The sequence below is a fragment of the Sus scrofa genome, chromosome 14, assembly GCF_000003025.6.
Source record: "Sus scrofa isolate TJ Tabasco breed Duroc chromosome 14, Sscrofa11.1, whole genome shotgun sequence".
Classification (NCBI taxonomy): domain Eukaryota; kingdom Metazoa; phylum Chordata; class Mammalia; order Artiodactyla; family Suidae; genus Sus; species Sus scrofa.
Window position 1 is genome coordinate 96,384,327 of NC_010456.5, and position 19,040 is coordinate 96,403,366.

Consider the following 19,040-nt stretch of genomic DNA (forward strand, 5'->3'; position numbering starts at 1 on the left):
CACTTAACTGCTTTTTAAACATAAAGGAAAATAAAAACTATTACAGATTATATTTGAAGCAGATCTTTAAACTGAGACTTTATGTTCTGAATAAACTACCATACTTTTAGAAAGAATCTATTTTGTGCCCTAAATTCTTCAGTTAATTAAGAAACAATATGCTTTCTCTTCACTCTAGTCTGTCCTAAAACTTAAATCTGAAATAACTCAACTCTTTTTCTTGTTATTCCAGGGTCCCATTATGGCAAAAATCATTGGTCATCAGGTTGTAGTTCCTTCTCTATGGTTTTTTAACTAGTTTACAAGGAACCCAATAGCTGCTGTACACATATCTGATGTTTGAATATGGAAGAAAAAGAAGAAAACAGAGATCAGTCATAACAACACAGACCACATAAAAAAAATGTTTAAAGTTGTAAGTTTCTGTTACAGGTATGAAATGCCTCAATATGGAAGTCGCCGTCGTTTGTTACCACCAGCTGGACAAGAGGAATATGGTGAGGTGGTTGGTGAAGCTGAGGAGGAATATGAGGAGGAAGAGGTAATTACTGTAATTTCCTTATGTAATGTTAATATTCAAAAAATAATATTTTTAGCACTATTTAAGAAGCAGGCTACAACATTTCAAAAATCAGAAATCCTGTTTACTTAGTACTTGTTTACCATAGAAATTTAATAACACTAGCTATTTCATTGTCTTGTCTATAGGAGGAAATTTTTATGTAAGTTTATTTCTTCATTATAAATTATTAAACACTTGGAATAAAGCCACAATGAAATTTGTATTTTATAAAAATCCTAAATGTTATTCCATAAAGATATGATAATCAAATATGTAAAAAAGTATTTTGAAAAGCAGTGGTTTTTCTACTATACTGTCTAGCAAACCTAAAATCATGAAAAAATATAGTTTTCATCTTATAATTAAAATAGAAAAATAAAAATAAAATCACCAATATTTTAATGGAATTATAATATTTAAGTTTAAATTATCAAATTCATACATATCAAATTCTTATACTTTGCCTGGGATGTTTACTTAAAACACTTATCCAAAAATTAAAAAAATTAATGTCACGTTAGCTTTACCCTTTTCAAAATTTTAAAAATAGTCAAATTTTACATAAGCTTTTCAGATAAACTATCATAATTTCCTGATTACTTAAAATTGTGCTAAAGAAAATACATAAAAATATTATTCAAAGTCTAGGTAGGAATGGGAGAAAGAAGAGGTAATGATTAATTATTTCTTTCTTCCTTGATCTAAGATGCAAAATAGATTTTGAATAAGAAAAAAATGAGAAAACATTAAATTTTGGTATTGTAAGGTATAAGCTAAAATAAAATAATTTACCTTTTCTTGATCATCTTCTATCTATAAATGGTAGAGAATTGTGTGACTATTCTCTGAAGTTATGACCCTGCAGATTCATTCCTGCTTATGTGGGACAAGGTCACATTATAACTATACCCCAGCTGACAGTGCAATTGCATTTTCATGATTTTCAGGAAAAGGCAAAGAAAGTTAGAAAACCCAAAGTTGAAATCAGAGAGCCTAGTGAGGAGGAAGAAGTAGTTGTCACTATTGAAAAGCCACCAGCAGCTGAGCCTACATACACGACGTGGAAGAGAGCCAGGATATTCCCCATGATTTTTAAGAAAGTTAAAGGACTAGCTGATAGAAGAGCCGTCATCCACCTTGAGGATGAAGAGTGGCAGAGACGTCTTGAGGAAGAAGATAAAGATTATTTGAAACTAACTTTGGACCAAGAGGAAGCTACAGAAAGCACAGTAGAATCAGAGGAGGAGGAATCTTCCAGCGACTATACTGAATACAGTGAAGAGGAATCTGAGTTCAGCGAGTCGGAGACAACGGAAGAGGAGTCTGAGTCGGAGACACCTTCTGAGGAAGAAGAGAGTTCCACCCCTGAGTCAGAAGAATCAGAATCCACAGAGTCAGAAGGAGAAAAGGCAAGGAAAAACATTGTTCTTGCAAGAAGAAGGCCTGTTGTTGAAGAGGTCAAGGAAGTAAAAGGCAGAAAAGAGAAGCCCCCTCAAGAGCCAGAAGAACCGAAAGTGAAGGAGGAAGAAGAAGGCCCAGCAGAAGTTCAAGAAAGTGAACTGGCCCCTGTGGAAGAACCAATAGACCTCGAATCTCAACATATCACTGAGGAGGGCAGTGCAGAGTCAGCTTCTGTGGAGGGAGGTGTGGAAAGTGAGGAGGAATCAGAATCGGGCAGTAGTAGCATCAGTAGTGAAAGCCAGTCTGGAGGTCCTTGGGGCTTTCAGGTGCCAGAGTATGACCCAAGCAAGCATGCAAACCAAAAGAAGTCCCCAGGAGCAAACTCAGAAGGTTACAACACAGCTCTTTAAAAAAGATCACAGTAGGTGAAAGTTTTGCAGTGATGAGTGCTCTTGTGTGCAGTGCTTTCTGTGTGTTCTCTGAAATGACACTTGAAGAGGAGGAAATTGATCATGAATTTTATCTGATTTAAGATTAGAAGCATGCCAGAAAAGTGAATATATATGCTATCCAAATAGATTTGTATGTTAGAATTTACCAGGATAAATCTGACTAATCTTTTTTATTTTAGTAATTCAGAAGACATGCAATCAGTTTTTATATCTTTATATATAAAATAAATCCTTAAGAAAAGCTACAACAAATGAGAGCTCTGCAAGTCTACTTCTGCATATATGTACATTTCAGCTGGCAAAGGTATTATCAAAAATACCATGAATGTGTTTAGGTTTATAGCTGGCACTTTCAAATATTAGGAGTTAGAATAAATTTTAAAAAAATAAAATTTATTACTATTTCTTTTCTGAGTGTGAATTAAAATAGATTTAGAAAAAATTAAATTGTAACTTACAATTTTTTATGGGTAACATGATTAATTTTGAACTATATTTTTGGAAATCCAAAAGCATAGCTTACTTAGTATAACATGTTGGTAGTTCACATATCCCCAAAATGCAATACTATTTTAAGAATAACCAAGTATTTTTTAACGTTTACACCTTGCCATTTCTAGTGTGGATCGGTAAAAGAAAAATAAATTTGTGGAAATGTCCATTATGTTCCAGTTACTTACGAAAGGAAAATTTATAATCATTGGTTTTGGTTTTGTGTATTACCAAATAAATACCATAGGAAGGGAAGATATTTTTGTTTAAGTTAACATATATTGAAATAGTATGACCCATAAATCAGAATGCTTCAAATGAATAAATGCATTAAATTATACAAAAGTTTTGGCTAATAATGGAGGATTAATTAGGAATTAGAATATTACAAGTGTCAAGTACCTTTAAAATATTAGGAATGGAAGTATTATGTGAATAGAATATACTAATAATGCTGGGCATTCCTTTCAATTTAACTTTCTTAAAGAGCATAGCAACTGTCAAACAGTGGATCACATTCTTAAATATAACCAGTATACCTTTTTTTCATGGTTGAGCAGTAATTGGATCTAAACGAATACAGGTACTTCCTGAAACGTCTACATTCTAATTCAGCAACTTTTTTTCCAGAAGTTATTAAGCTCTAAAAGCAATGAAGAATTGGTAGAAAAGAAATGAATTAATAAAGAAGTTCTTCCCTTAACTTCTGAGTTATTTACCTTTGTTAGCTTTCTGTCAAAGGTTTTGAATTTCACAGGCATTGTAATCCTTACTCTTTTAATTCTTTAGGTAATGACTCACTTTTTTTTTAATCTTGACAGTGGGCAAGAAAAAGAATGATCAAATTAGTTGTCGATCGAGAGTATGAGACTAGCTCAACTGGAGAAGACAGCGCTCCTGAATGTCAGAGAAACCGTCTTCACAATCCTAATATCCACAGTAATATCAATGGCAATATATACATTGCACAGAATGGTTCTGTGGTAAGAACCCGCCGTGCCTGCCTCACCGATAACTTAAAAGTTACTTCCCCTGTTCGACTGGGGAAGCACTTTAAGAAAATAGACAAGTTGGCAGTGACACATGAGGAGAATGTTCCCCTGAACACATTATCGAAGGGGCCGTTTTCTACTGAAAAAATGAATTCAAGACCAACTCTGGTTACATTTGCCCCTTGCCATGTGGGGACTGACAGTACCGCAGTGAAGCCATTGGGGAACAGGCTGAAAAGCACAGTGCAACAGGAGTCTGTGGTTGACAGTAAGAACATCAAGGAGGCTTTGGAATTCCATAGTGACCATACGCAGTCAGATGATGAGGAGCTTTGGATGGGTCCCTGGAACAACCTCCATATACCAATGACAAAACTGTGAGGGAATTTTTTAAAAAGTTATTTTAATTTTTACTTCAGTTTTTAATAAACTGCACTTTTTATTGTCACTGACAAAACAACGTATGGGATTTATATCATGCACACAAGCTATAACTTTGAAAAATAGGCTTTAAAAAAAGACAGATTTGCACTTACATTTGTATCAATTAATTGTTTGTCCCAGAAAAATCTTTTTGGACAGACTCTCAATTCACTATATAACATTTAAACATTTAGCTGTTTTGTTGAGCCTTGAAATTTTTTCATTTTAATAAACAAGAAATAATTTACTAAGTAATCATTTATATTTTGTTGACTAATATAGATTATTCTCCATCTCTAGCTTCATGGAACCTGTTTTGGTACATGTAATTTTATTTTTCATAAAAAATGGGAAAAATTTATATTAGAGGATTTTACAGGTAATAAGTTTATAGAATTGCCATCTATACCATTCTGATTTTTTTAAATGAAAGATAGAATTACAAAGTAATAGTTAATGTGGGAATCTTCTGCAAATTATTTAGAATCATGAGTCTATTTTCTTTATTGTCCAATGAAAGATTTGCAGAATTTTACATATATATGTACACATTTACATATATATATATATATAGACCTTTTAAACAACATTGAAGTCATATCTCTTTTATAAATAATGTTTACAATTTCCCCTGGTGTGCCCCCCCCAATGTTTCCCTTTATAAACATTCTACCCATGCTAAGCATAGTAGGCAATTAGTGTAGCCATTTGAAGTTAAATTATTTGGAGCACCAGAACAAAAGCTTACTGAGGTGGGAAAGAGTCAAATAGGCAATAATGCATCTAGAACCACAATTTTGTTATGGAAGATATAGTAAAGTCAAAGAAGTCTCATATTAATGTCACTGAACATGAATATTTTATTAATTCAGTATAAAGGAATTTATCAGGGTCAGGGATTTATATAATATGTGATATGCCTATAAAGACTATATAAATCCATAGCTTCAAGTGTATTATAGTATTTCTCTTCTCCCAATACCAGTTTATTTATAAAATATTTTAATGCACATATATTTATGTGCATAAAGTGCAGACTACAAAATGACCACCTGGGCTTTTTTTTTTTTAATCCAAGAACAGTTTTGAATTATTACCACTGAACAAAGCACAGTGTTTCACCATTAATTGAAATGAAAACAAAATAGCCTTTCAAAAAAAAAAAAAAATCCCTAAACTTGCCTTGTGTGTTGTATTCTCTCCAATGTAAAAAGAATGAAACAATATAGTTTGAGTATTCAAAATTCTATTGGGTATGACTTAGTGTTTTATAGATGTAGCTCTCCTCAAATTTTGCACAGTATTGACCAAGTTCAGATTTCAATAAAATTCTCCCATGCATGCTTATTATAGGGTTGAAAGATTGAATAATGCATTGCTATTTCCCTTCTATATGTTTCATGTTTTAAAACTAGTTTATTATAATGCTATTTTCTTATTTCTGAAGTGAATGAATTATATGTAACATAAACTTACCAATTTATGAGTAGTATGTTGTAATTCCAAATTTCAAAAAAGTATTGAGTTTGAATTCAGTAATATCTCATTTATCTGACATCACTGGAAGTTAATGCATTCTACACCCTTGCCAGAAAAGCTATCAGCATTAACTGTGAGCTTGTTAGAGATATAGAATCCTGCCCACACTCCCAGGTCTGCTAAACAAGAAATCATGTTCTTACAAGATCCCATGGTAGTTTGTATTAAATTTTGAGAAGTTATTATCTATACCACTGAACTCCAGGGCCTTCTCCTTGAAACACCAAAGCAATTGTTTTTAGTATAAAATATTTTGGATAGAAATTATATTAAGCATATTATATTTTCTTAATCAGCAATTAATAAATATAATTTAATACTTTCCTAATTAATGTCCCAGGGTCATCTAAACTAACATCCTGGTATTCTCTCTGCATAGAGCTTTATGTATGTTTTTTCTCTTTCTCCAATTTCAGGCTGTGCTATTTAATTTTGTCATTATGCCTGTCTCTAAATTCATCTTTCCAATTTACTTCAAATCTCCTGGTGAGAAAATTTGTCTCTGTTCTGCTTGTTTTTATTGAAAAATCATTGAACTTAAGACAGGGATCAAGTATGTGGATTCAATCAAAAATTTTGTGATTCTAAGAAGCTTTTGGTGGGGTCACTATTGGGATTTCAGCACTATTCTCGAAATCTGAAAGTTGACAGAAGACTAATACCCTGATATATGAGATGTCACTGTATGTTAAAGCTCAGTTTTTATAAGGAAATATGCAAAATATTTCAAGCTACTTAGCAGACATATTTCAGCTGATCATTTCAGTAAAAATAATCATGAAGTTAATATGTCCCTAAGCTAATGGCTATATATATGTGTGTGTGTGTATACAGATTTATCTATATATATATATAGATAGATATACTATCTATATATATATACACACATATATATATATTTACACAGAGCTACCAAATCAAATATTTGGTCAGTATATTTTGAAGAAAGTATACATGGCAGCAAAAACATTACCAACTAACTACATAAATCCAGACTGACTGAATAGTAACTTTGATAGGACTTTATTCTGTAAAACTCTGACTCAGGATTAAAATTGTGGAACCAGGGAAGCTATTCAAGTATGTTTAACATAAGAATACTTCATGCAAATGATATTTCTATGTAAATGTTTATAAAGAAATGGTGTTTTTTTTTTTTCCTAGATAGGCATAGCAATTTTTGTGGTTGTCCTTAATCAGTACCAGCTTTCAGTCAGGCATAAGAAATAGCAGGTCTTGGTTGGTTAAGATGACAACAAACTGATATGACTATAATAATGCAAAACTTGTTGATTTCAAGAGAAGGTCTTGTGGGCAGGAAGGGCAAAGGGAACTAAGAATGAAAAAACAGAATCCAGGTGATAGGACATTTGTGACTCAGAGACCATCAAATCAAATCACAGATGCTAATCTTTCTCTTTCAAATTATCTTTTTTGTTAATCATAAGCTGTGAGAGTTGTCATAGAATGATAACTGTAGGCTGACCAAAAGCATCTCTTTAAATCCAGAAAAAAAGTTTGCCTTGAATTTTATATGTGATAAGTCCTTCATGTTATTAAACCACATTGTTAACAGGAATGTTAAAATATGTTATTTATGCTAAGCAGTTCTTTCAAATGGGATATGGGAGCTACTATTAAAATATTGTTAATTGCATTTATGTATCATAAAACTAGAAAAAAATGAATATTGATTCTTGAGGGAAGACATTTTCTTTTACTGCATGAGCCTTGCTTTTTTCTCTTGCTCTACTTCACTTTCTGCACTTTCTACCATGAGTGGGGCTTATACACCACACCAGTTAATCAGTAAAACAGGCAGAAAGTGCTAACAATCTATTCTCAGGGCAGCTGCCCACTGGTGCCTGCAAATAATACAGAGATAAGGCTGAGAGATGGGTTCAAAATAATATTGAAGACCTCTATTTTTATTGATAATTTCTTCTTCTCCTCAGATGATAATACTGATTCCTTTGTTCTATTTTTTTCCTTTCTTATTTTTGCATTTGTTGATCTTTATAACAGTCTTTACTTTTTAAATTGGTATTTTTTTCATTGAAATCTTTATATTTATGGTAATTTAAGCACATATATGGAATACTTGAACATTGTCTATAGTTTGGGAAATTATCAGCACATTCACTGCTTTCCCAATATCTTTTATCCAAACACCTGTTTTTTTTTTCTTTATAAATATTATGCTACTGTATGAAGAATATGAATTAGAAAATCTAAGTTAAAATACATTGTTACTCACTACACAATGTTTCAAAAATAAATTTCCATTTGAAAAAATAATTTCTCATTATTCTGTCAGGTGGGGATAAACCTCAGTAACTATTTTCCCACTTACATGGCTTAATATTTCAGTTTGACAATACAAAAAAAGTTCTGCTCTGCAAATTCTTACCTTTGAACAATGTGGAGAGAAGATGTTTAATTTAAAACTCTTATACTTTCTTATACATTTCAGCCATATATAAGAATTCTAAGAAGAATAGACACTATGTTTCCTAATATTCCACCTATTCACTTATTTTTAAAACAATTTTTGTAATCACATAAACAGTGAGGTGTTAATAGTCAGCTATGTTCATAGAAATGCTAAATGAAAACATAAATACATCAAAAAGTATCATCAACATGAATGTACATTATGTCTTTTCACATGATTGATGTTTCAGAGATTCGTAAGTTGTTCATTTAAATCTTTATCTGTTTATCTATTCATACATCTATTTAGTCATGCTCATATTTCCCATGCAGCTTGTCCTAACTTTAAAATGCAGCTGATAATACAATAATTTCAATTGTCTTTCAAACAATCAGGATTGGGAAGAATAAATTTTCTAAACTATCTTGAATACAGAGTAAACTTTTGGCCCTTTGCCTTTCTGCCCTTCATATCACAGAACAGAATTTTTTTATCTCTGTATTTCTGGTAGTCACACACCTCCTTGCATAAATAATTGTTCTTGAGAAAAATATTGCATTTAATAGAATCAGTTAATTCTAGCCCTGCCACTACATGACCTTGGGTGGGTGATTTTATAATTTACCATATTGGGAAGTGGCAATTGTTACATCCAGCTCAATTAAGAGATAAAATTATATATTTAATCTGAACATATTTTTCCGTCTCTATAATGCTATATAGAGAGAATAAAAGGTTAGAAAGCATCCTTTGTATTCTTCACAAATATGGCCAGATTCTAATATTTTACTTGTGAAATGCCAGTGTAAATTTTATTGACCTATTTCACATAGTAGACACTCTAAGTTTTCAGAAAATCTATCTTTCCCCCATGGTACTAAAAAGGATTTGCATTTTTAAAGAGAAATAAAGAAACCTATGGAATGTTTTCCCTATGACTTAGGCTTCTGTATAGTTAAAAAAAAATAAGTTAAAAAATTAAAATCAGTGTTAAAGAACATCATGCAATGCCTGGGCTACAGGAGGACTGTTGAGAGGCTTTCTGGGGTATGCATGTGATGGACAGAGATTGAGCTCATCTAAAATATGTCCCATTTTAATCTAAATACTTCCCCTAAATACACCTTTGGTGTGGGGGTAATCACTGAATTAACAGCGTTCTTTTGAATTTGCTGTGAAAGTGAAATGTTTATTAAAATGTAGCCTAAACTTAGCTTAAGCTTTTTTTCTTAATCCCAAGTGTGATTTATGTAAATCAGTGTACTGACAAAGATAGTTTAGAAATGATTTTTTTACCTATGTCATTTCCTATAAAGGATCCCGAATTCTCTAACCATATAAAAATACTGATCATAGTGAAATGAGGAGAAAAAACAAAATTTTAGCCAGCCTGAATACATATATATGTAAATGTTATGAGCCAATCTTCACATATTTAAACTACTTTAGTTACACAGATATATGTCATTTATATAGAGCTGTATGTTACTATCATAATATCGCTTTTTAAATTTTATTATGTGTGTGTGTGTGTGTGTGTGTATCTTTTAGGGCTACACCCAGGGCATATGGAAGTTCCCAGGGTAGGGGTCAGGGTTGAAATGGAGCTATAGCTGCCAGCCTACACCATAACCACAGCAATGCGAGATCTGTGCCAAGTCTGCTACCAACACCATAGCTCAGGGCAAAGCCAGATCCTTAATCCACTGAGCAAGGCCAAGGATCAAACCCACATCCTCATGGATATTAGTCAGGTTCTTATCCTGCTAAGCCAAACAGAACTCCCAAGATATTGCTTTTGTAGATTTTGATTTGTCATATAATTTTATTTGTACTATTGAATTCATCATCAATATCAATCACTAAGTGTTTTTTTTTTTTCCCCCGGAAATACAGGTACTATTTATATGATAAGACATTTTTGGGGGAGGGGGAAAGGGCAGATACTGGAGATGTATATTCCTGATTCATGTATGCCTTTTAAAAGAAGGGCATGTATACTGTATGCCATTTAAAATTAAGCTTTAAAGGTTTATGTACACTAAGTTGTATAACTGAGATAGCATAGCCATAACTTGCTTGGTGAGCAATAAGCATAGGCTTGAAATAAGTATCCAAATAGCATTATTAGGTTTACATCAGGCTCTTGCTAAGAGAGACCAATATATGCAGACCTTAGGGCTGAAATAATTTGGGCCCTAAGCTACCATTATGCAGTCATTTCCCAATGTTTGTATCTAGAGGGGAGCTTGATGAATAAATTTTGGTTGTAATCATTCCTTTGTTACAATATTCCATTGGTTGCATCCCAAGCTCTCTGGTTCAGTTTCCATAACTATGAAATGAGTTTGGATATAGGAATCCTAGGGCCACTCTGAGAAGAAGCTGAAATAATTCGCAGGATATTACCTTGAAACAACCAAGCCATACAAACACAACTGTGCTTTACGGAATCAGCTGCTGGGCCCATCTTCTGCTGTGTTATTTATTTATGTCCCATTTCAGAACAAAAGGTCTCATGGTGATTTAAAAAAATGCATAGACTACAAGAACTGAAATAAGGTTGAAAGAATGAGACAAAGGGAAATAAAGATAAGGGAAAAATAAATATAGTGCTTAGATTAGTGCCCAGACTTATGTGTCCCCTGGTTCTATATATTAGTTATTTAGGCCACAAATTCGGTCCTAATCTCCACCAGCTGTCAGATCAAAAAGGAAAGTAGAATTAGTTATACAATTCATAGTGTGCATAATGTTAAAAAAAACAATTACTGAAGAGAAGTTAGCTTTGTTTGTTGTCAAGACCTGAATGAAATTTTTCTTAAGAGTCCTTATAAAAAGTACACTATGTGATATATTAGCTTAGATGTAGTCATGCAAATTTCATTTCTTTTTTTCTAAATTTTCTCTTGCATAGCTTGCAAGCATCAACCTTTCTTCCAGGAGATCTTTAAGTCTTTAAGTCACTGACTGTCACTCATTTATCAATGTTTCCTACAATGAAGGCTGGAAGGGTAGCATGCCAGAATATTTTCTACTTTCAGCAGCATTTTTTCTTGCCAACAGATTTATATTAATCCCACTTTAATTAATTCATTAATCAAAAGCTGGGTTGTAAAGGTCTGCAACTTTCACAGTTCTATAGCTGTGCTGTTTGTTGATTATGGCATATGTAAACATGGACCTATTTCTTTATTTCTTCAGAATATAGATTTTTTTCCCCACTTTAAGTTTGAGCCTGAATTTAAGGAACACTTTTTTTTTTTTTTAGACCAATGAAACCAGCCCCTTATAAGGCATGTAAAAATATGAAGAATATATTATCACTGTAATTGCTTGACTAATTTGGTCTAATTATTCCCAGTATATTAGCATTTCATACTCATATATTTGGACAAGCATAGGTGTAGTTAGTGTTATTTTCAGTGATGTCGTGGTAAACAAGCTGTCTAGAAACAAAATAAACAAATAAAAATAAAACTAAAAAAATGATTTGTGTTTTCAGATATCAGTGATACAAATACTCCCACCAGAGTCATCTCCAGTTTCATTATCAGCTTGCCAAATTCTTGAAAATTTAACAAGCCAGTATGGACTTGGTTTACATGTTTTGCACTATAGCATTAAGAGCACCTACTTTCACTTTCAAAAAGACAGCAGAAACTGTCTTTGGAAGTCAAGAAAGGCTTTACAGAAGGAGGTGCCTGAAAGATAATAGAAAATGATCAAAACAACATCTTTGTGTATAATGGAGGAAGAGAGAGAAAAAGAGAATACAGGAGGATGCCAGACAAACAGAAAGACTATTCTGTGCAAAGGCCAGAAATATAAGATAATTAAATTATATATTTAAAAATTACCACTAACTTGATTTCACACTTTAATGAAATGCACTGGAGCAGGGCGAAGTCATGAAATGGAAAGATAAGACAAGACAAGACAAGAACTAGATCATAAAAGATCTATTTCTATCTTATCACACAGACAATGAGCAACCAACCACTTCTAAAAAAAATCAAAACAGGAGAGAAACTTACTTAGAAGTTTTATATACAAGATGAAAGACAAGATTCATAGGAATAACAGAAATTTCAACATAGAAGGCCTGTATTTGAATTTGTTTACCAGTGAAAACACAAATGGGACTTTATGTTGTTAAGTCCAAGGACCACGTTATTTCCCCACTCCTCCTGTTTAAGTTAGCATCACCGTCTCTTATAATGTGGATTTCTCCTCTATTTAATCACCTATCATCAATATATAGTCTTTTCAGATCCTCTCTTTCATTTTCATACCTCAAGACAAATGTAGCAAGAATGAAATTTTGAAAATATTTTAATAAACCTTTCATTCATATGTAACTTAGGTTTCTCAGTTAATGCACCTTACCACCTAATGGATTTGCCTGGATTTCATGGGTGCTGACTGTGCCACTAGAGCTAAATCCTTTATTTGTAAAGTAGAGGCAGTAACAGTATATCCTGTGGGTTGTGAAGAGGATTAAATGAGCCAATTTTTGTAAAGCCCTTAGAATAACACTGGCATAGAGTTGATACTACATAAACAAAACCAAAAGAAGGACAAGGAAGGGAGTAAAAATCAATTCAGAGCAAAGACAATTCAGAAGATAAGTCTCACTTAGATGGGAAGAGACAATAGAAAACCTATTACTCCATCCCTGGGTGGATTGTGAAATGGTGGTAAAATGTTCAAGCTGTGATTTCCCCTCTCCTTCCTCACTTTTGCCCCCAAGTCACTGAATGGGGAAGAAAGTTAGAAGACAGGATTTTTAGTCTGGGTTCTTATTTGAGACTTTGGGCACATTTTCATGAGAGGATCCATGACAATGTGGACAATTTCATCAGAGTACAATCCACAACTCTGTGGCAGACAGAGGCCTGAATCTAATTTCTCTTAATATCATACTCTATGGAAGACTTGCAGATGTTTCCATAGTTCTGTTCGAGGGTGTGGAAAGGATGGAAAGGTTCAGGGTATAATCATAGCAAGCCTTGAAGCAGGTCAGCTTGGTGGGGCTCCAGCAGATACAAGGAGGAATGAGGCAGAGGACAAATGTGGCAAAGACGTCCAGGCATATGCAGTACCTGAATCCAGCTGATGGATTTTGGGGACCTCTAGGTTAATTTAGCATATTTTTTGTGTAGAAGCACAATGAATTGATATTAATGTGTCTCACACTCTTGTACTATAAATATAGAGTCAGAGGAGATCCCTCTGTTTAGGGACTGCCGTGTATAAAGAAGTTAGACCTACCTTCTCCCATGTGCTCTAACAATAGCTATAGAGTTTACAAGAGGAGAAATGAAAGCAACGGCTTTAATTGAAAATGTGATGGCTGTCTGTGTAGATGAGGCTATCATGCAATACAGCAGGGCCACCTGTCTGATGCAGGTACCAGGTATACCTGCTGTTGTATTTGTTTGTTTGTTTCGTTTATCCTTTTTATTTGGTAACTGAATGGCTGACACATGATTTCCCTCAGACTTTCTGGACTGTTGCCCTCTCAAGATTCAATGACTAGCAAGTAAAAGGTCTAGCAGTCCTTGCAAGTAGAGTATAAATGTTATAGTCCACTGATGTGGCCACTCACCATTTCGGTCTTATGCAAAATAATGGCAACTACCTCCTTAAAGGTAGTTTATTCTCACCTCCACCACCTGAAACAAAAAGGTTAACTCAATTAGGCTTCCATGCACAGAGATTTTCCTAAAAGTGTGAGTCAAGTTCACTGAGGTTTAGCAATGTTGTCCACTGGGCTGCAATAGCTGTTCAAGTTCAGTATCAGCTATGCAGAACTGAAAATGAATTTGTCACACAATTCAGGGGGCAGAACTCAAGGTCATGTTCACAGCTCTGGCTAATATCCCCCTTAAAAAAGCCTTGTCATGTTTTTACTGATTCTTAGGCAAGGAGATTATAGTCTGGCAGATGAAAGACATCTTTGTTTGGGCTGCAAGTTATGGAAACAAATCATACCTGCTGATGGGACTTTCTGGCTCATGCCTGTAGATATCTGTGCTGTGGTTTCATTATCTGATCAGCTATAATCCTGATATAAGCCACCACTACAAGTCAAATTTGACTCCTACCAAAAGTTTCTCCATTTGTCTTACAAACAATGCCAGTGCCTGGAGCACTGACCTTGACCATTCCTGATAGACTGATTATATCAGATTTTTAACTCCCTCGGGGCTGTGGATTGGATCTCTTCACTTTTTTTTTTTTTTTTTTTCTTTTTCTTTTTAGGGCTGAACCCTTGGCACACAGAAGTTCCCAGGCTAGGGGTTGAATCGGAGCTACAGCTGCTGGCCTATACTGCAGCCACAGCAACTCTGGATCCAAGCCACATCTGCAACTCACCCCACTGAGTGAGGCCAGGAATCAAGCCCCCATGCTCATGGATACTAGTCTGATTCATTTCCACTGTATATGGACTTCTTTTTTTTTAATACAGTGCTACTGCTATAGCCTGATCATTCTGTTCCTGACACAACACTGTGGCCCCTGAAACTCATCCATGTCAAGTGTCTGGTTTTCTATACCATTCACAGTCTGACAATGCTATGCTTTTTCTCACAAAGGCTATTTAATAGTCAAGGTGTTTGATGGGCATTCTGTGCCCCCTACCACCCAGAGACATCTGGAATTACTGAGCACACTGGGATGGAAACCTCAAAAATCAACTCAAAAGTATTTCTAATTCTCCCTCCCTTACCTTCTCTGGTCCACCTACCTTAATAAGGCAGTATGGTCACTGAATGTAACTGTCCTCCCAAAAAGGATCATCTTGGTTGCTTTCCAAGTAATGAACAGAAGTGATGGAGGGAGTGGGCGCAGGCTTCAGAAAACCATTACAAACTTTGGGATTTTGTCTTGATCTGGAAGAGAGAAAATCCTGTCCTTAACAAAATATCTAGCATGAATAATTTGAAAGATGATAAACACACCATTAGGGGAAGATAAATCATACCAGGTAACTTAGAAAAAACATAAACAATTGAAACAAATTAATATTTTGCACGACAAATTCAAGTCAGCCGAAATAAAATCAGAATAATATTCCCATCCTAGGAAAAGGAAGATAAATGGTTGTATATTTATTATTGTATCAGCTTTACTGATTTATTGTTGAGCCTATCATCCCTTTTCTCATCAGTAGTGTCTAAGAACTGTAATTCTCCATAGCCTCCAAAATTTGATATTATCAAACTTTTGAATTTGCCAGTCTGATAGGAGATGAAAATATCTCATAGTCTTAGATTTTGTCCTTGTTTTGTATGAGATTGAGCATTTTTTCATGCCCTTATTGATAATTTGCATTATTTTGTCTACTGTGTTCCTGCTTATATACTTTGCCAATTTTTAAGTTAGGTCTGAAGTAAAATTTGAGTATTGAGAATATTAAATCTAGAGTTCCTGCTGTGGCACAGTGGTTAAGAATCTTCCTACAGTGGCTCTGGTTGCTGTGGAGATGCAAGTTTAATCCCCAGCCCAACACAGTGGGTTAAAGAATCTGGCATTGCCACAGCTGCCAGGTAGTTCACAGCTGCATCTTAGATTCAGTCCTTGGCCCGAGAACTCACATATGTCACAGATGCAGGCACTAAAAAAAAAAAAAAAAAAAAAAAAAAAAAAGTTAAATCCTTGTCATGCCTGTGGTACTTATTCCAATATACAATGTGCCTTTTTGATTTTGCTTATGGACTCTCATCATCAAGTAGAGCAGGGCCCTGTGGGGGTCCTGGGCTCAAAAGCCTTCCCCCAATTCCCATACTTTTTTTTTCCTTTTTTTTAGGGCCACACTCATGGCATATGGAAGTTCCCAGGCTAGGGGTCGAATCAGAGCAGCAGCTGCAAGCCTAGATCTGAGCCACATTCGCAACCTATGCCACAGTTTGTGGCAATGCTGGATCTTTAACCCACTGAGTGAGATCAGAGATTGAACTCACATCCTCATGGATACTAGTCAGGTTCTTAACCCACTGAGCCACAATGGGAACTCTTCTACTCCATTTTTGTTTTAGGCAATAGGCCTCATTTGGCCTCCTTGACCTTTCCTGAGTTCCAAAAGGAAGGGATGCAGATACAGAGAGGAGCAGCCAGGAAACAATAGTGTGGACTTGGGGCAGCATCCTGGTTTCTCCTCTTGGAATATGCATAACAATATCTTTGAGTTTTTCTGCAGAAATAATCCCCCAACAAATAGATGATGTTAACTACTTTGTGAAGCATTCTTCCTCTAGGACCACCAGGACCAGTCCCAGGGCCACTAACCACCAGCCTTGAAGAATACAAGCTTGCATCTACCTTGATCTTTATCTGTGGCACCATAATCCACTCCCAAAACTATAAAACCGCCTTCTATTCTCTTCCAAAGGAGGACACAGTCTTTAGGGCATTAGCCTGCTATGACCTCCTTTGCCTGCCAAAGCAATAAAGCAAGTTTTTTCCTCTCCTTCTTGTCCAAAACTCTGTCTCCATGTTTTTATTCGGCACCAGTGGACAAAGGCCAAGTTTTGGCAACAATCATACAATTTAAAATATTAATCATTAAATAGATTTCTTTCCCTCTCCCCTTATGACTTTGCTACAGAAGATTCCCCCATCCTTAAGTGAAACAAATATTGTCCTAAATTTTACTCTGATCTTAAAAATTAGATTCATAATACATCTGGTATTTCTTCACTATTATTTTTATTTATCTTATTTCATTTAATATGAAGAGATAAGCCTTAGTCATCTATAAGAGAAACATAAAAATAATTCAGTGTGGTCTAGTGGGGAGAATATCAGCTGTTGTCAAATAACCAGGGTCCAGTTCCAGGCTCTACTTTTGCTATATGATCCTGGGTGATAGCTTTAATTTGGAGGGGTGAAGGGGCTGGTTTGCAACAATTATTTTCTTAATAAGGGATTAAGTCTGTGTTATCTCAAACAGGGCTATTCCAAGGGTGTGTGTGTGTGTGTGTGTGTGTGTGTGTGGCCGGGGGGAAGAGTTCCATGAACGTATTTATGTTATGGGAGCCCTATGTAATCAATTTGAGTCACTCACATCAGCCTATAAGTAATTACTCTAACCAATCCCACAAGCTCTTTCAAAAGGAATAAGATGCTAGCCCACAAGAAAAATCTGCCATGGGTGTGGTCCCAGAACTCCTTGGGACGTCTGGCCAAGCCCAAAGAGGGGGAAGATAAAGAATCAGAGTGTTTCCTAAAAGGGAGAAAGGGGCTGCGGCTTCTGATTCAGATTCAAGGTTTCCTGCCAGCAGTAGATGATCATAATTGGAAGGCTCCTCAAAGTTAACCAGAAACCTTCGTTTGAATACAAAAGTCAGTTAGAAAGCAATCTAGCACATGTGATAGGGATTCAGAATGGAATTACAAAGGACTAAATGGATGAATCTGCACTAGAAAATGTTGGTGATGCTTATGATTTCACAAAATAAATTTGCTTAGATGGTTTCTGAAAACAAATCATGGAAATGAGGTAAGGAAAAAGATGGAATTAAGAGGCTTTTCTAACTTGACTTTGATATTCAAAGGAAGGCTTCTGGTTAGCTTTAAGGAGCCTTCCAATAAAGTCATCTGCCTGAGGTTTGCTATAGTTGTTTGGTTTTTGGCTGTTGTCAAATAAATTATTTGATCTCACATAACTAGTCATCCCCTTGGACTGATTCCCCCAATCAAAATTCCTATGTACATATTCCTAATAACCACAGTAATAGCCTCCCCATTAAAGAAGAAAATTTACAATCTGTACTTCAAAAAAATGCAAACGTTTAAATATTGATTTGGTGTGACCAAGAGCCTATTTCATAAAAAATTCAGAAACACATTCTGCCTTTTTGAAAGTGAAATAATATCCACCTATTGTTTCACTTTCATGTCCCTTTTGATGTATTAAAAAAAAAAATACTATTCACCTTTACCAATCATATTCCAAAATCCACTCAACTTGAATAACATGCTTATTTATCAACAGGGATCCACACTTAGATGGTGCAGATGGATAGATATATAGGTAAAATGCCAAAAATATTCCAGGCACTTGATGAAATGCCAGACTTTCTTGGCTAATATAAATGCAAATGAATATATATATATATATACACACATATATATATTGTCTTTTTGCCTTTTCTTGGGCCGCTCCTGTGGCATACGGAGGTTCCCAGGCTAGGGGTCGAATGGGAGCTGTAGCCACGGGCCTACACCAGAGCCAGAGCCACAGCAACGCAGGATCCAGAGCCACGTCTGCGACCCACACCACAGCTCACAGCAACACCGGATCCTTAACCCACTGAGCAAGGCTAGGGATCGAACCCGCAACCTCATGGTTCCCAGTCAGATTCGTTAACCACTGCGCCACGACGGGAACGCCATTAATATATATTTTATTAAAAATAAGCAATTGACTTTTGAATGATCTGTCTCAGAGAATCACACTAACCTCCAAGCCATACATTTTATTTTCACAGCAAGAATAAATTCATAGTCAATGATAAGCTCACTTGTGATAGCAAATACTACAGCTTTAAAACCTTCAGATTTCCTTGAAAATATTCCCTGAAATATTTGGTAGAGAAAAAATAAAAAATGTTTTCTGAAGTTGCACTTATTTTTTTTTTTTTTGGCCACACCCTCAGTTCCCGAGCCAGAGATCATTTCTGAGCTATAGCTCTGACCTATGCCTCATCTGGTTCCTTAACCCACTATGCCCGGCT

The 19,040-nt window shown here is 35.0% G+C and overlaps 1 protein-coding gene and 1 long non-coding RNA gene across 3 annotated transcripts in view; one reads left to right on the top strand and one right to left on the bottom strand.

Annotated features, from left to right (window-relative positions):
* The window catches only part of PCDH15 (protocadherin related 15), an 857,865-nt gene extending 854,159 nt beyond the window's left edge, over positions 1 to 3,706 (top strand). The window contains 2 exon segments of the mRNA XM_021073535.1: positions 433 to 541; positions 1,510 to 3,706. Coding sequence (XP_020929194.1) covers positions 433 to 541; positions 1,510 to 2,373 — 973 coding nt within the window. The 3' untranslated portion in view covers positions 2,374 to 3,706.
* The window catches only part of LOC102158750, a 102,738-nt gene that overhangs the window by 61,673 nt on the left and 22,025 nt on the right, over positions 1 to 19,040 (bottom strand). For both annotated transcript variants that reach the window (XR_002338790.1, XR_002338789.1), the window contains 2 exons: positions 15,050 to 15,194; positions 13,907 to 13,973 (listed from right to left, as the gene is read on the bottom strand). This is a non-coding gene — a long non-coding RNA (uncharacterized LOC102158750). The remainder of the gene's footprint in view (positions 1 to 13,906; positions 13,974 to 15,049; positions 15,195 to 19,040) is intronic.